Source organism: Plectrocnemia conspersa, unplaced genomic scaffold (assembly GCF_051122295.1).
Source record: "Plectrocnemia conspersa isolate PC_06_02 unplaced genomic scaffold, ASM5112229v1 ptg000011l, whole genome shotgun sequence".
Lineage (NCBI taxonomy): Eukaryota > Metazoa > Arthropoda > Insecta > Trichoptera > Polycentropodidae > Plectrocnemia > Plectrocnemia conspersa.
Genome location: NW_028277175.1, coordinates 16,997,497 through 17,011,690, shown reverse-complemented (window position 1 = coordinate 17,011,690; position 14,194 = coordinate 16,997,497). Strand labels below are relative to the sequence as shown.

At 33.0% G+C, this 14,194-nt stretch overlaps 2 protein-coding genes across 4 annotated transcripts; one reads left to right on the top strand and one right to left on the bottom strand.

Moving 5' to 3' along the window:
- Window positions 1–1,180: 1,180 nt before the first annotated feature.
- On the top strand, window positions 1,181–8,333 carry Fpps (Farnesyl pyrophosphate synthase). 2 transcript variants are annotated; one of them, XM_088198762.1, is made up of 6 exons: window positions 1,181–1,425; window positions 6,768–6,936; window positions 7,082–7,222; window positions 7,288–7,491; window positions 7,556–7,795; window positions 7,862–8,333. In XM_088198762.1, the coding sequence occupies exons 1-6, from the start codon at window positions 1,331–1,333 to the stop codon at window positions 8,195–8,197; spliced, it is 1,185 nt and encodes a 394-aa protein (XP_088054888.1). In that variant the 5' UTR covers window positions 1,181–1,330; the 3' UTR covers window positions 8,198–8,333. The 2 variants fall into 2 exon arrangements, with proteins under 2 accessions (XP_088054888.1, XP_088054889.1); XM_088198763.1 differs by lacking the exon at window positions 1,181–1,425 and adding an exon at window positions 6,638–6,702.
- Window positions 8,334–10,257: 1,924 nt separating this feature from the next.
- On the bottom strand, window positions 10,258–13,428 carry LOC148229737 (uncharacterized). Of its 2 annotated transcripts, none has more exons than XM_088198760.1 (6): window positions 12,617–13,428; window positions 12,379–12,557; window positions 12,164–12,310; window positions 11,843–12,086; window positions 11,154–11,329; window positions 10,258–11,090 (listed from the first exon to the last, which is right to left on the bottom strand). In XM_088198760.1, the coding sequence occupies exons 1-6, from the start codon at window positions 13,377–13,379 to the stop codon at window positions 10,797–10,799; spliced, it is 1,803 nt and encodes a 600-aa protein (XP_088054886.1). In that variant the 5' UTR covers window positions 13,380–13,428; the 3' UTR covers window positions 10,258–10,796. The 2 variants fall into 2 exon arrangements, with proteins under 2 accessions (XP_088054886.1, XP_088054887.1); XM_088198761.1 differs by having other exon boundaries at window positions 12,170–12,310.
- Window positions 13,429–14,194: the final 766 nt, after the last annotated feature.

Here is a 14,194-nt window from a genome sequence, read left to right as displayed (position 1 = left end):
TCTTGAACTTAAAAATGATGTAGCACATATGGGATGTAATAATTAAATTTAACTACAAAAGTTTAAAAGAGTCGTAGAAAGTATTATGGTAAGGGCGTGTTATTGGTCATATTAATGTAATTGAAGGTATTATGAACTTTTTGTGGTATGTAAATATATAATGCATAATAGTATATGCAGAAGAAAACAAGATAATTACCCGAAGCATACGCTTCGGGTAATTATCTTGTTTTGTTTGCTTTATTCATATCAAACAAATTAAGTGTTTAAATCAAGACAATGAGAGTAACTAACCAGAAAGCAAAACAAATGTCGGGTTTCAACGTTAATTTAAACTTTGACAGTCGATCGAATATAATGTGCGTTTTTGTGTCCATACATTCATGATTCACCATTCGCTATAGCGCGCTAGATGAATTGCGGGTCCTCAGGAACTTCATTTAACAATTACTCAGCTTTTATTGTTTTTGAACAGATTAAAACGAATTTAGCTGCTACTCGTTTCATGTCTAAAATATCAGTCAAAATTAATTTACCGCCTTTCGATTACACATAGCGTTACCAACATTTGTGCCACCTATTTCGTCTTAAATTATTAGTTTCATCACTTTCAAAATAAAATTTTGTGCAATTGCACGCTTTTATCTCTCACTCATTCTCGTCACTTAACATGCGAGTAAGCGAATGTGAAAAGATCTCATCAACCGGGCCTGTGTATCAATTATTTAAATTGTATCGTCCAATTAAACAGGAACGGTCCAAGAATGTGTGATAATCCGTCTTTGTAAGTTATTTTTTTAAGAATTCAACGTCAAAATGGTTAATTTATCAACAACACAAAAAATCGCAATTTGAGTTTTATTTGACACGTTGCGCCGGTTTATTTGGTTTGCCTTTCGTAAAGTGATCAGATGTCCTCCTCAAAAATGTTTTCCTCCTCGAATAAAAATGTTTGAGGTGACCTTTATATTTAGTGTTCTCCTTTGATATTTTCAAAATCTGCTCGTCTTATATTTAGAAATATTTTTTTGGAAAAATGATCACTTATTGTAATGGGATAATTAAATTTGACCGCAAAATGTTAAAAATATTTTTTTGATGGCAATAAATTAATTCGAGAGAAAGAGTGCCATCCCTGCGTACGTGACGCGTCGGCTATCAGCTGGGTGCGGCCCTGTTCGAGTCGGAGTGTTTACGTCGCGCGTGACGCTCGTCTGCGCCGACTGCAGCCGACCGTTTCAATTGACTGAAATTCTCCGACGCTCTACAGTCTACAAAGTTCGATCGGTCGATCTGAACCGCCGTTCGAGTCCCCGACCTAGCAGCAGCCATGGCTATGCGAGCCGCCTTCTCGTTGGCGAGAGCCTGCGCCCCCGCGAGAGTTCATCTACCGACTCCCGCGTCGACCTTGGCCCTTCGACTAAGGTCAGACTTTAATTCATCATTTCATCGCCTGAGAGACAGTGTGCGTCTTAGAAAAATTCGCACGCGAAACGTAAACAAATACCGGCCATGCGCCGTAGGGATGTGCGCCTTATAACCGGCGTTACTTTTTCCAATTCATTTCATACTTTTTTCAAACATTTTTTTGGTCTTAACGCGTTACGTAACTCCCTTAAAAAACCGGTCGCAAGGTCAACGAAACGAAGCAAGAGAGCAATCCGACTATTATCGAATCGCTGTTCCGCTTCCGCGTTGTTTTTTTTAATATCATGCGCATATTTTGATTCGTTAAGACCGGCAACGGCAAAGATAAAAAAATGCAGCCTATGCAAATTTTTGTTGCGCAATAAGTATGCGAAAAAACGGATGTCCCATGTGTTTGCATAGAAAAAACCGGTCGTTCTAGGGTTGCCGTTGAAACGAATCCGATGCGTATTTGTATACATTTTCACATTTTAAAGGTGAAATCGACCCACATGCTTCTTCTATTACACGCTGGTACGCAAACGTAGAAAATAATTATAAACAAATTAATTGAAAAAAAGTTAAAGCTGTGCTGCCATAACTAATAATTTATAATCATTACTTGGTGGAGACTATTTATTTTACACTGAACCACAAGATTTTTGCTACAAATACAATATAACTGGATAAGGTGGATTACTGAAAAATGTTTTTTAATCGTATTATTTATTACTAAGGTGACCAGATTTTAAAAATGTCAAAGAACACTAAAAATAAAAAGGTCATTTTGGAAAATTTTGCTTGAGGAGAACAAATAAGGACAAACTGCTATGGGACATAAAAGTATTTTTGGATTTTTTCTTCAAGGAGGATAATTCTCCTCAAAAGAGAACGTGTGGTTACCTTATTATTACAATGTACTTTAATAATTTTATACGGTATCTAATTATTTTTCGCAGTTCCTATGTCATGGTCTCTTACCTGCTTGTTATCTAGTTTTGGTGTATATCACCCCCCCTCCCTCTCTAATTTATTTTGAATTAACTAATACGGATTATTTATTTGTATACCTAGTATAATCTCAATATTATGAGATTTTCTAAAATATTCGGTTAGGACATCTATTTTTGAGTTGCCGAAAAACAATTAGCTGGGTTTGAAGTTTTATTGGGTATTTTATTCAATTTACATTTATATGATATTTTTTATACGAGATTTTCTTAAAAGTTTAGATTATAATGTGAGGCCTAAATATTTTTCCAATCTAAAGGTCTATTATTAATTTTAATTTTAGCTAATTTAGCCTTTTAAAGCTTATTTCCCTGTACGAGAAACCATTTCTGCGACACTTTCAGTGGGTTTTTCAGTGAATTTGTCGAACTGTTTTTCGTTTATTTTTTGTAATAAAACGCTAAAAATGCCCAGTATTATTATTAATATTATTGTATAGTTGTATTGTATTTTTTGCGATTCTTTGCAGTAAAGTTTAACTAAAATTTAATTACTTTTCATTTTTTTTCTTTTCCTAATAAGTCAATTCAATCGTTTGTACGAATGCTGTGCATTTTTTGCAGGGCTTTGGAGTCCTTTTAGAATTTACCGACTCCGACTTTGTTTTTAACAATATTTTATAAAATCAACATTTTTGCCATAGCAATTATTTAATAACAATAATTAATATAAACATTAACAATAAAATGCCTGATTTTCAAATTATGTAAAAAAATGTTTAAAAAGTCATTAAACGTTTTAAAAATCAAAGCAGTCTCTTTGGCTGCTTTGATTTTTCAAAATATAGCATTATTTAAAAAATATTATATTCTTTTTAAACATCCTACCTTTCTTATAAATGTGCGACTCATTTAAAAAATAAAGAAAAAAGTCAGTCAGTCGATTTTTTACGACTTCAACTCTGCGATTCCACAGTCCTGGAAATAATGGTAAAAAAAATGAAAAAGTCAGATCTGTGAAATCGGTTCAAAATTTACTTATTTTAACTTTGTGCAACTATCTTTGTGGCAAAAATTGTTAGGTAATCTAATGTGTTCTAAAAGCTGCGCGTTAACTTATTTTTTTGTTATTTCTAATAATCTCTACAATAATAATAAGAAATATTTCTTTAATTATTTAAAAAAAATCATTTCTTGCAAAACTCAGCTTTAAATGAATTAATTAAATACTGTTATTTATAATTAATTGTAAATATGTTTTTTTTTAATATTCTATCAATGTGATAAATAGCCCAAAAATATTGGTGTAGTTTATGTAAACGCTAAATTACACGTAAACATTCAAACATGTCCATTTAAATATCTTAAAATAGAAAACACAATATAGTTAAAATTAAGTGATGCGAAAAAATTAGCATACATAAGCAAAATATTCGTAGTTTTTTACGTATATTTTTCCATTAAATCATTTTCAATCAAATAAGAAATCACGAATTGTGCTTATTTTAAAGTAAATTATTTATTTATCAAATGATATTGCAATAAGCTAAATACATACGATGTTCAAAACTCTTCATGACCAACATTTTATTATTTTAATGAGCTTCAAATGTAGGTTTCTATTTTGTTCTCGGCAATTCCTCATTCGACATTCTGATGTCGGAACGTTTCTAAAAATATTTGAAAACCACTTCCACTTGTTGCTTTTGTAAAGGTTGCCGATAGGCACTTCATATGTATACTCGTTTTACGTTTCTAATAATTAATTAAATAATATAATAAATAAAAATATATGTATTTATAAAAAAAATATATAAAGAAATGTTGTATAGGAAATTTGCGACTGACACATTCAAGGTGAATTTAATTCTAATCGTTAAATCTTGATACACATATACGTACTACCTTAATTACTTGATTACATCTATGTATTGTGAGTAGTTGTATTGATTCATTTAAAACAAAATGTTTTTGAGAAAAATATTCCAAATTTCTTGCCAAGTGAGGAGATAAAATATGCCAATATTTTTTTTTGCAAACAATAAAAATACAGATTTACATTTACATACATGTGTTCATAAATACGCTTTTACTATTTCTAACAAAATAGCTGTATTTAATTTTAAAACTATAACTGAATAATCTTGTAGAATGATAGTTAATTAATTTAAATAATTGTTAAAAACATATTTTTATGCATGTATGCATGAAAAATAGTTTTTTATAACTACCATATTTTTGGTCAAATAAAATTTAATAGAAATAAATTCACTTGCTCGTTCCCCTTTTTAGCCGTTTTCGATCGATTTGAATGTATTCATTTGAATGAGCAGATGAATCTTAGTTGAGGACAATTTAAATGAGCAATATATAAAATAATTGTTCCATAAAACGAATTGATTGTGCATTACTGTTGGACAGATTAGGTGCGAGAAAGCATTCGTCAGAACAGTAAACACCTTATGAATAACTCTGCGACGAATCTTTTTTCGAAGAAATCATCCGTTGATTTACCTTATATAAATGCACAAACAATTCGTTTTATGGAACAAAGTATTTATTTAAATGCACATATTTCTCAAAATAATTTCATATTAAATAGTTCTAAGGGATATTAAAACTCATTTTCGCCAAAAATGTAAATTAGCACAATCTTCATATTAAAAAATCGCATTTCGCGTTATATTAATAGCAGTTATTAGCAGGCTGTATGGTGTTAAATGAATCGATCAATATATTATACAAATATGTTTAATTGAAAACCATGAAAATCATCTAGAATCAGACGAGAAAAATCTTGAAAAGAAGTAGGAAATCGCAAATAACTATTTTTTAACTTGCTTGAGCAGATTAACCATTGGCGAACACCGAAATACCTGTATTAGAGACCGCTGTGGGTCGAATTTCAACGAAAGTGGTCGCATGGTTTATAAACTTATTTTTTACCTTGATTTAATGAGCCTGGGTCCACATTGGCCTAAGTATACAACACTTAAGAACAATTTTAATGTTTCAGACTAAACCGTCACAAATGCGTTTCACCCATAGAACAAGAAATATATTATGTATTCTTTTCTGTGGTCCCATTGGTCGAACACAACACAATTTTCTTTTTTTGCGCTGAATTTTGTTATTTTATTTAATTAAAATAACTGTTTTTTAAATGATAATGCAAAAATTCACGCTACTCGAACAAGTGTCTATTAATACATTAAAATACCATTATATTTTGAAATGGCTAATTGAACCGTAACATTTTCTCAAACAAAATGTAAAAAGTACATCATTTAAATTTAAGAAATCTTCACACTGCACGTGTCATTATATTTATGAAAATAGTTTTTATTATAATTTAACTAAACTCGAAGTCTCGAGTAAAATGTTGCATACCTTAGTGTGGACCGATTTTGATGAATTCTCAACCTCAATCCGCCCGCGATTAGAGAATCAGTTAACTGCATTTTAAATTACTGAGTCATACAAATAAGTTTTGGTTAGGACTACTACTATATTAACTAATAAGTTACACTCTATTTTATATTTTTAAATTGATTCATTAAAAAAACAACACTTACGAAACATTAGTATATTTAAATAATATTACTAAACAATAATTTAGGTTAAATCAACACATAATCAAACTTTTAAGGCATAGAATTTCACGAAGAGTATATGAAATAAACTATAAATTATTTTAAAATAAAAAATCTAAATGTTAAATATCAAGTTATGGAATATCTGTTATGCTCTAAGTTTCTACCAAAATATTGGTATATAAATAAACTTCATATACATATATAGCACATAAAATACATATTTTTCATTCATATTTTTCTAACCATCATTAGATATCATTAACATAATATTTTTTTATTAGCATTGTTTATATTTATATTCATTCTATATCAATCCAAGGTTATTATTAATAGTATGCATTCAGTGTTATTTTTATCTCACATTTAATATAGAATAAGAACAAAGAAAATTAATATCTTTGACTGTAAGACGTTGGTATTTTATTCTCAAGATAAATAAGTTCTTGTTTATTAATTCAACATTTATAGTAATTACAATATAGATAACTATTATGATTGATTGTATAAGTACAACTTTGCAACTAGAAATATTATTATCTAACTCATATTTTATAATATATTTACATGTATCGAGAGATAAGATTTAATAATAATACATTTATGTATGAGGTTAAACATTTTTCTTTTATTCTCTAGTCGTATGATGCTGCTTATTGTGTTTTAAAGTTCAAAAGTCACTCTTTTCTTGTATTTGCTACGATGTGTTCGTTAGTTGTTGAAAGTCAGTATTCCAGAACAGTCGTCCATATGTAAAATTTGTTAATTTATTGTGTTAAATATTTAGATGTAAAAACGAATGTAACATTGCCAACAGGTCTTTGTCGACGTTGCATTCGAAGTCGGTGCCGCTAGCAGCTAGCGGCACGGCGACATCTAAAGATCAATCTAGGGAATTCATGGCCGTGTTTCCCGATGTTGTGCGGGATCTCACGGAGGGAGGCAAGCACCTGGACGTTCCCGAAGCATCCAGATGGCTAGCAAAGGTACCAACCAAATGGAATAAGTTCCGTAAAAAGATTTTGTTTCTGTAAATTAATGACGGAATAACATTTGTCACGGTACCTTAATTTAATACTAATAAATCTGTTATTGTATATTATAATTGAATTGTTTTTTATTGTATTGTAGGTATTGCAATATAACGTACCCGGAGGCAAGAAGAACAGGGGACTAGCTTTAGTCGTAGCTTATAAAATGCTGGAGGACTCGAAGAATCTGACGCCAGAAAATTTAAGATTGGCCATTATTATGGGGTGGTGTGTTGAAATGGTACGTTTTTAATCAATATAATACGATGCAAACGTTCGACCGTTTTTTATATATATTTATTTTAGTTCCAAGCGGTCTTGTTGATCCAAGACGACATAATGGACAATTCTTTGACCAGACGTGGAATGCCGTGTTGGTACAAAGTCGAAGAAGTCGGAATCGGAGCTATCAACGACGCTTTGCTCGTCCAGTCGTCGATGTTTTCGATCCTCAAGAAGTACTTTCACGATAAATCGTATTACACGAACGTTTTGGAAATGTTCAACGAGGTATTGTACTTCAAAAATATTGATTAAAATTATTATCCCTTTACCAATAACTAATATTGTGTAGATGCTGTTGAAAACGTCTACCGGCCAATATTTGGATTTAACAATGAGCAAAGGTGGCAAACCGGATCTGTCTAAGTTCACCATGAAGGCGTACAATTCCATCGTTAAGTATAAAACATCTTATTACACTTTCCAAATGCCAATCAGCTTGGCAATGCTGATGTGTGGAAACGACGATCCTGAAATGCACCGTCAAGCCAAAACCATCCTTTTGGAGATGGGTCAGTTTTTCCAAATCCAGGTATGCAACCTAATCGACAATATTAAAAACAATGTTTGATTTATTTTTAATAATGATTTTTTTTAGGATGACTTTTTGGATTGTTTTGGAGATCCAGGTGTGACTGGAAAAATCGGCACTGATATCCAAGATGGCAAATGCTCATGGTTGGCTGTTGTAGCAATGCAAAGAGCCAATTCAAAGCAAAGGGAAATTATGGAGAAATATTATGGTTCTCACGATGAAGATGACGTGGAAAAAGTAAAATCTTTATACATAGAGCTAGGATTGCCTAGCACTTATGCCACATATGAAGAGACGAGTTATAATCTCATTAAAACACACATCCAGCAGATATCCAGGGGTCTGCCACATTCCTTGTTCTTTAGTATTATGGAAAAGATTTATAGACGTGAATGTTAAATCATATTTATTGTAGTAGTTGTGATGTATTCAAATATCGTTGAATGAGATTTATGTCATTTGAATAAATTGTATTGCATTTTTTTGAATAAATGACATCGAAGTTTTATATAATAAGTAACTTCAAGCTGGGAAATAATCCATTTTAAAAACATACATACACATTTATATAAAAAAGCAATATAAGCCGTGTATTGTAAGCAAATATTTTTTATATACTATAATATATAAAAATACTAGTTTAAAATATTCAAATATTATTACATAATCGTAATCCTTTTCCTCGGTTACAGAGGAGGTGATTCAAATACCTATATACATAGTTTTATATATATATATATATATACGAGTTTTCTAATTAAATGGTCATGGATTCTCATTATATTATTGCATTTAGTTTCTGGTAGTAACCAGACATTTAATCGAGTCTTTTTTTATTTTTATTCTGACACGAATCAAACTGAGATCCTCTTTGTATATTTATTTAATAATAAATACTATGTTATATGTATATTATTCCATAAATATCCAAAAAAGACATTAATGTGGTTACATTATAAAATAACATATTTTTCTTTTATTTAATAAAAGTTAAATTTTTAAAATTATATTCGTGTGAAGTTGATGTAAAAGCAATAACTTAGCTTTAGTTTTTTATTGTTTTGTAAGTGTTCTGTAAGTACTTCTTTTTATTTTATTGAAAATATATTGTTAAAAATATACAAGGTTCTTTTATTATTGTTAAAATATGAGAACGATCAACACAGTTATGTATAACGAACTACAGGAAATCACTACATTTAGCTTGTCGACTACAAAGAATTTTTTTATCTATTTAAACTTAAAAATGGTAATAGCTCTTTATTGTCATATAAGAATGCTTAAGTGTTATTCCAAACAATAACAACAGTATTCCATACAGGCTAGGTCAAAATAATTTGTATATGAAGAGAACATTAACAATATTCATACAGTATCTAATATTTATTTTTCCAGTTCCTGGCCAAAGCCATTTACCTGGGTATCTATTAATTTGTTCTTACTTTTATTTACTTATTTTTTAGGGCAAAAAAAAATGTAAGAAAAATTTTTTTTTTTTGTTTCTTATTAAATTAGCTAGCACTTTTTTTTAAAATGTTTATGTTATATTATTAAGGTTTTTAACTAATGGGTTAGTATGATTTTTATTTCTGTCATAGTAATTTACTTTAAGTTTATCGAAATAATCGCGTAAAGTGTCTATTTTTAAATCTTTATGTATATTTGAGTTTTGGACAAACCATTGAGCATTTGTCGCCATTCTTAGCGCAATATTTTGTTGCGTTTGTAGTGATTTCGAATAATTACGACTAAGTATACCTCCCCAGACGGGGAACAATATTCATATGTATTTATATTTGATAAAGAAAATATCGTTTAAAGTCACTATTTATCAGTAGTTCAATCAAAACAAACACAATAGTAAAAATCCATGACACCAAAGTAGAGATATACAGTATGTATATAACAAATATTTGCCAATCTTCGCCCATGCAGATATAGACATAGTAAAGATTTAAGCATACACTTATTGAAACATCAACACTTATAGAAGGCAGAGTATTAACAGAAAACAAAAACATGTTGATTATTACTATCTAGTAACAAGAAAGTAAAGGCAAACATACAAATAAACAAGTATACTTTCGAGGGTGTTCATATTAACATAGCACATAGTGGATATTTGGTAAAGATACAGCTGAAGAAGTCCAACACTAGACAGGGAACTGAAGAGTAATCCTGGATTGTAATGCCATAATTTATTATTAATAATAAATCAAAATATGCAATTTTCGGCTACGGATAATGCATTTAATAATAAGATATTTTTTGACGAGGGTTTTTACTGAAAATATGATTTTTTCAAGTAATTTATGAAAGTCATTGCTTATTAATTATAATTTAAGTAAACCTTCTTTCACAGATTATAATTTATTGAGATTGATTGACTTTAGTTATGCTAGGGGCAATGCTAGTTGAATCTAAGGTGATGAAAGGAAGTAAATAATATACAAACTGGCGAGTATTAATTTTGTTTTAATTTTTATATACATTTTTACATTATTTATTTGAATGGCTCTATATGAATTGTATATACAATCGATTTTTTTCATATTGCACATGAAAAAAGAGGTTTGTAAAATTCATACAAAAAATACAAAATAATAATAAATAATATTACTACCCAATAAGACAACAAAATAACAAGGATATTTAAGACATGTTAAATTATGCAGTAAACATTTGATATACAGAAATTATTGCATCACTTCAATTATTATTTTTTCTTCAAATTCAACACAATCCCACTTTATACTTAACAACAATCAACTAGATCGCATGGCATCAAATACATTTTTTAAATGTTATGTAATAATTCATATTTATTTGGTTTGAGTTATTAATGAGCATGATTTAATAATATTTCTAGTCTTTCGTATTGGAACAAAGCGACAAACCTTGAGGAAATCTTGTTCAGTCATAATTATTTTTAACAAGAATAAACAACATTGTGAAAAATGTATATCGTACATAAACATAAATACGTAAATGGTAATAATCACTCTTCGGAATCGAGTAAGGGTAATTCCGGAGCTTCTGAGAGTCTTTTATGGGCTTCGGATCCGGTCAGTACTGCGATCGTTATGCCGGCGCTATAACAAGCCGGTATTTTGATATGTGTTGTGAACGTCAAGCCGATCGTGTTCTGTTGAGACTCTCGAATGATGTTGACGACCTGACCGTAGACGTTCATCGTTTGCCATCTGACATCGCCGGGAACAACTTTCAACGGCGACAGGTCGGTGAGACGAGTCCATCTGTTTAATACGTCCTTTCGTTTGACGTACAATATCTAAAAACAATTTTATTAGATAAGAATAATACATATAATTTTAAGTCAAATATGACGTAATACCGAGTCTGAGCAGAGCTGATGCCATAGAGCACCTTCTTCGATGCATTCAACAGGATTCGCCAAATATATGCCTCTGGGTCCAACACCAAAGATCATTTGGTGATGCCACGAATCAGGTTTTCGACTAGGGTTTGGTATTCCGGCTTGTAAGTTCAGCGTAGCAATGGGAACAGCACCTTAAATATGTTTATTACATTAATTCAACTATCAGGGCAGACGCTCAGTATAGAAAATTTAAGTATGTAAAGAGATATATCAATGGAGAAAAACTATGATATTTACACTATAATTCTCAGTTTGTCTTACTTAAAACTCTGAATTTTAAAGAACAGTGCAAATTCATAGCCAAGTATTATGTAGGTAGGTTCTTAAACGAGTATTTAAAATTTTAATAATAAAGTTAGATTCAGTAAATGGATTAACAAACAAATAAGTTTCATTGCTTTTCTTTGATAAATATTTTCAAAAAAGAAATTTTAACAAAAAATACTGTTAACCATCGGGTGCGGGTGCTCGGATCTGGCTGCTCGCGTCCGATCCCTTCGTTTTGTGCACAGACAGCAGACAAATGTGTCTTTTCTCACCACGTGATCGGATTTGTCCGCCAGACACCCGAGTGCGCATGACGAGCTATTATTTGCGCTCAATTATTGAAGGATACGAAAGTATAATTAAAGTAAAAAGTATACCTAAACTAATCCAATATGAAAGCCAATGCGATAATGAAATTTTTCTCTCCGGCCACATCGCAAAATGTCTCGAACTGACTGCCCCTTCTGAGCCAGCGTGCAATCCGGACATCAAGCCGTCGACCCCGCAACCTGCAATCGCTCTCGAAATGATGTATTGACACAGCGGTGAATTGTTTAACCTTTGTCTAGTATTCACAGCCGAAGTCACTCGTTCTACGTCGACAGCTCTTCGGAGAGCTAACTGTTTAACATATTATATTGTATATGTATAAGTAAAAACATAGCAACATTGAATAAAATTTGTTTTATATCTATTACGCTCACTAAAGCGTTTATGACAGCGGTAGCACCACAGGCGGACGTCCCAATTTGAGTTACTTGCTTGGCGCAAGCTTCTTGCTCCGTCCATAACATACATTTAGGCACAATCGGCGGCTCGCCCGATTCACACGAGATTTCACCGTCCTGTGAACATATTTAAGATATATATGACGTATAGTATTCTACGTTTAAATTTATTAAGCAAAACCCACCACATTTGAAGTATCGCATTCTTGAATAAATTTAGCTGCATGCTTTTCTACTACTAAACGTTTCGCCATGGTACAGTGATACAATGCAGACGATAAGTTAACGCGACTTTCTAATATGGCGCGCTGTTCGGACGATATTTTAACTATGGAGTTCCACGTGAAAGATTCCGGCAGATCATCTAAAATCAATCAGCATATGGATAAGCTCATCTTTTAACAATAGGATGGGTATATTTACTTTCGTCAATTTCTCCAGGTGATATCAGATCGCCGCTGGCGCTGTGGTGGCTTTCGATTTCTCTCGGAGGCCAACTGGTACAGGTTCTTTTGACATATATGACGTTACCGTCGACTGTAACATGAGGAATCAATTTTGATGAAAAATGACCCCTCCCGTTTTCTATCGCCGGTTTGATCGTTTCCGATGACTTTTCTTCGTCCGATTGTCCCGATGACGATCGTGTCGATTCGAACGGCGTCGTCGGGCCGCCGTTTCTACTAGATTCAGGGTTAATCTCTCGTTCAGGTTCGAACGCGGACCAATTAACTGTGAATTCGCACGTCGTTTCGTTGGAAAGTGACGATTCTCCGCGCTCGCCGATCTCGGAATCTAGATCGTTGGATTTACAAGGAGCTGTTGACGGCCCGGGTTCGGGAGAGGGTTGCGGTCTCTCCGCGGGAGGAGGCGGCGTTTCGAGCTCTTCGTCGGTGAACAGTTCTTCGGTGGTGTCCATTTCGCACGAAGGCCCCGGATCGAAATCCATCTCGAGAAAATCCATATCGGGGCTGGAAGCGCCCGAAGCGGGGTCATCTCTAGGCTCCGGCTGAGGGGGCTCTCTCGGGGGCGGATCCCCTCTGTATCTGTAGAAGCAGAAGTCATCCTCTAGCTCGCACTCGTCGTTGGCGTTGTCGCCGGAGGAGTCTCTGCGGGGGCGCGCGCCCTCGGCGGCCGCGGCCCCCGCGCCCCCTGCACACCCCGACCGCTCGCCCCCGCACGACATGCGCCCAAAGTGCGCCCCCCCTCCCACCGCTCCTCGCGCCGATGTAAACAAAACGGCGCGAGGACTAAACGCGCAAAATACCGAGCGGCCAAAACAAAGCGACCGTTCAAACGTCACTCACGAGGCTAAACTCGCGCACAATTTTTTTTGCACGCATGTCGCGCCTTCTCTCGTTCGCGTTCGCTTACATTTGCGCTGCACTAGCGCAGTTACATTGACAGCTTTTGAACATATTTTACTGATTTTTTAAATATCCCAATGAATACAAATGACACAGATTACGGCCATATGATAAGTGACATTTAAAAATTATTAGTGATTAGTGATATTGTTATTATACTGTTGAGCTATATAATAAGAGGACCAAAAATTTTGCCATTATTTTAAGATGGTCTAGTTTCAGTTAGTTTTCCATACGCGGTGGAAGAAACATTTTTGTGACATTTTTTTATAAAACGTATTTAAGGGTTGTTAAATGCACAGCTTCGATCTGGAACTGAATCGAAAACCAGAGCTCAAACGAAAAAAAATATCGGCTTATTTTGGTTCAGTACTTGTTCAAATTTGTCATTTTATCCAATATTTTAACTCATAATCACAAAGTTTCTACAAAAGAGGCGTTCAACATTTACAAAATAGATGGAAAGAAGTGGTCAAAAATAGTAATGTGGCGGCTCATTTATTTTATTATGGTCAAAACTTGGCGGCACTCTGGTTACACTGGTGTGATGGAGTCTCTCGACTGGGAAAACTTTGGGCGAGTCAGGCCTGCTAGCTCATTCACTGTAATTGTAATAATATTAACATGTAATTTC

What these genes read in the sequence shown, in the direction of transcription:
- Fpps (XM_088198762.1), top strand. Translation starts at nt 1,331, where the DNA reads ATGGCTATGCGAGCCGCCTTCTCGTTGGCGAGAGCCTGCGCCCCCGCG. An exon ending in TGGGGTGGTGTGTTGAAATG is followed by an intron (nt 7,223 to 7,287) that starts GTACGTTTTTAA and finishes TATTTATTTTAG; the next exon opens with TTCCAAGCGGTCTTGTTGAT. An exon ending in GTCAGTTTTTCCAAATCCAG is followed by an intron (nt 7,796 to 7,861) that starts GTATGCAACCTA and finishes GATTTTTTTTAG; the next exon opens with GATGACTTTTTGGATTGTTT.
- LOC148229737 (XM_088198760.1), bottom strand. Translation starts at nt 13,379, where the DNA reads ATGTCGTGCGGGGGCGAGCGGTCGGGGTGTGCAGGGGGCGCGGGGGCC. An exon ending in AATGCGATACTTCAAATGTG is followed by an intron (nt 12,311 to 12,378) that starts GTGGGTTTTGCT and finishes ATATGTTCACAG; the next exon opens with GACGGTGAAATCTCGTGTGA. An exon ending in TTCATATTGGATTAGTTTAG is followed by an intron (nt 11,330 to 11,842) that starts GTATACTTTTTA and finishes AACATATTTAAG; the next exon opens with GTGCTGTTCCCATTGCTACG.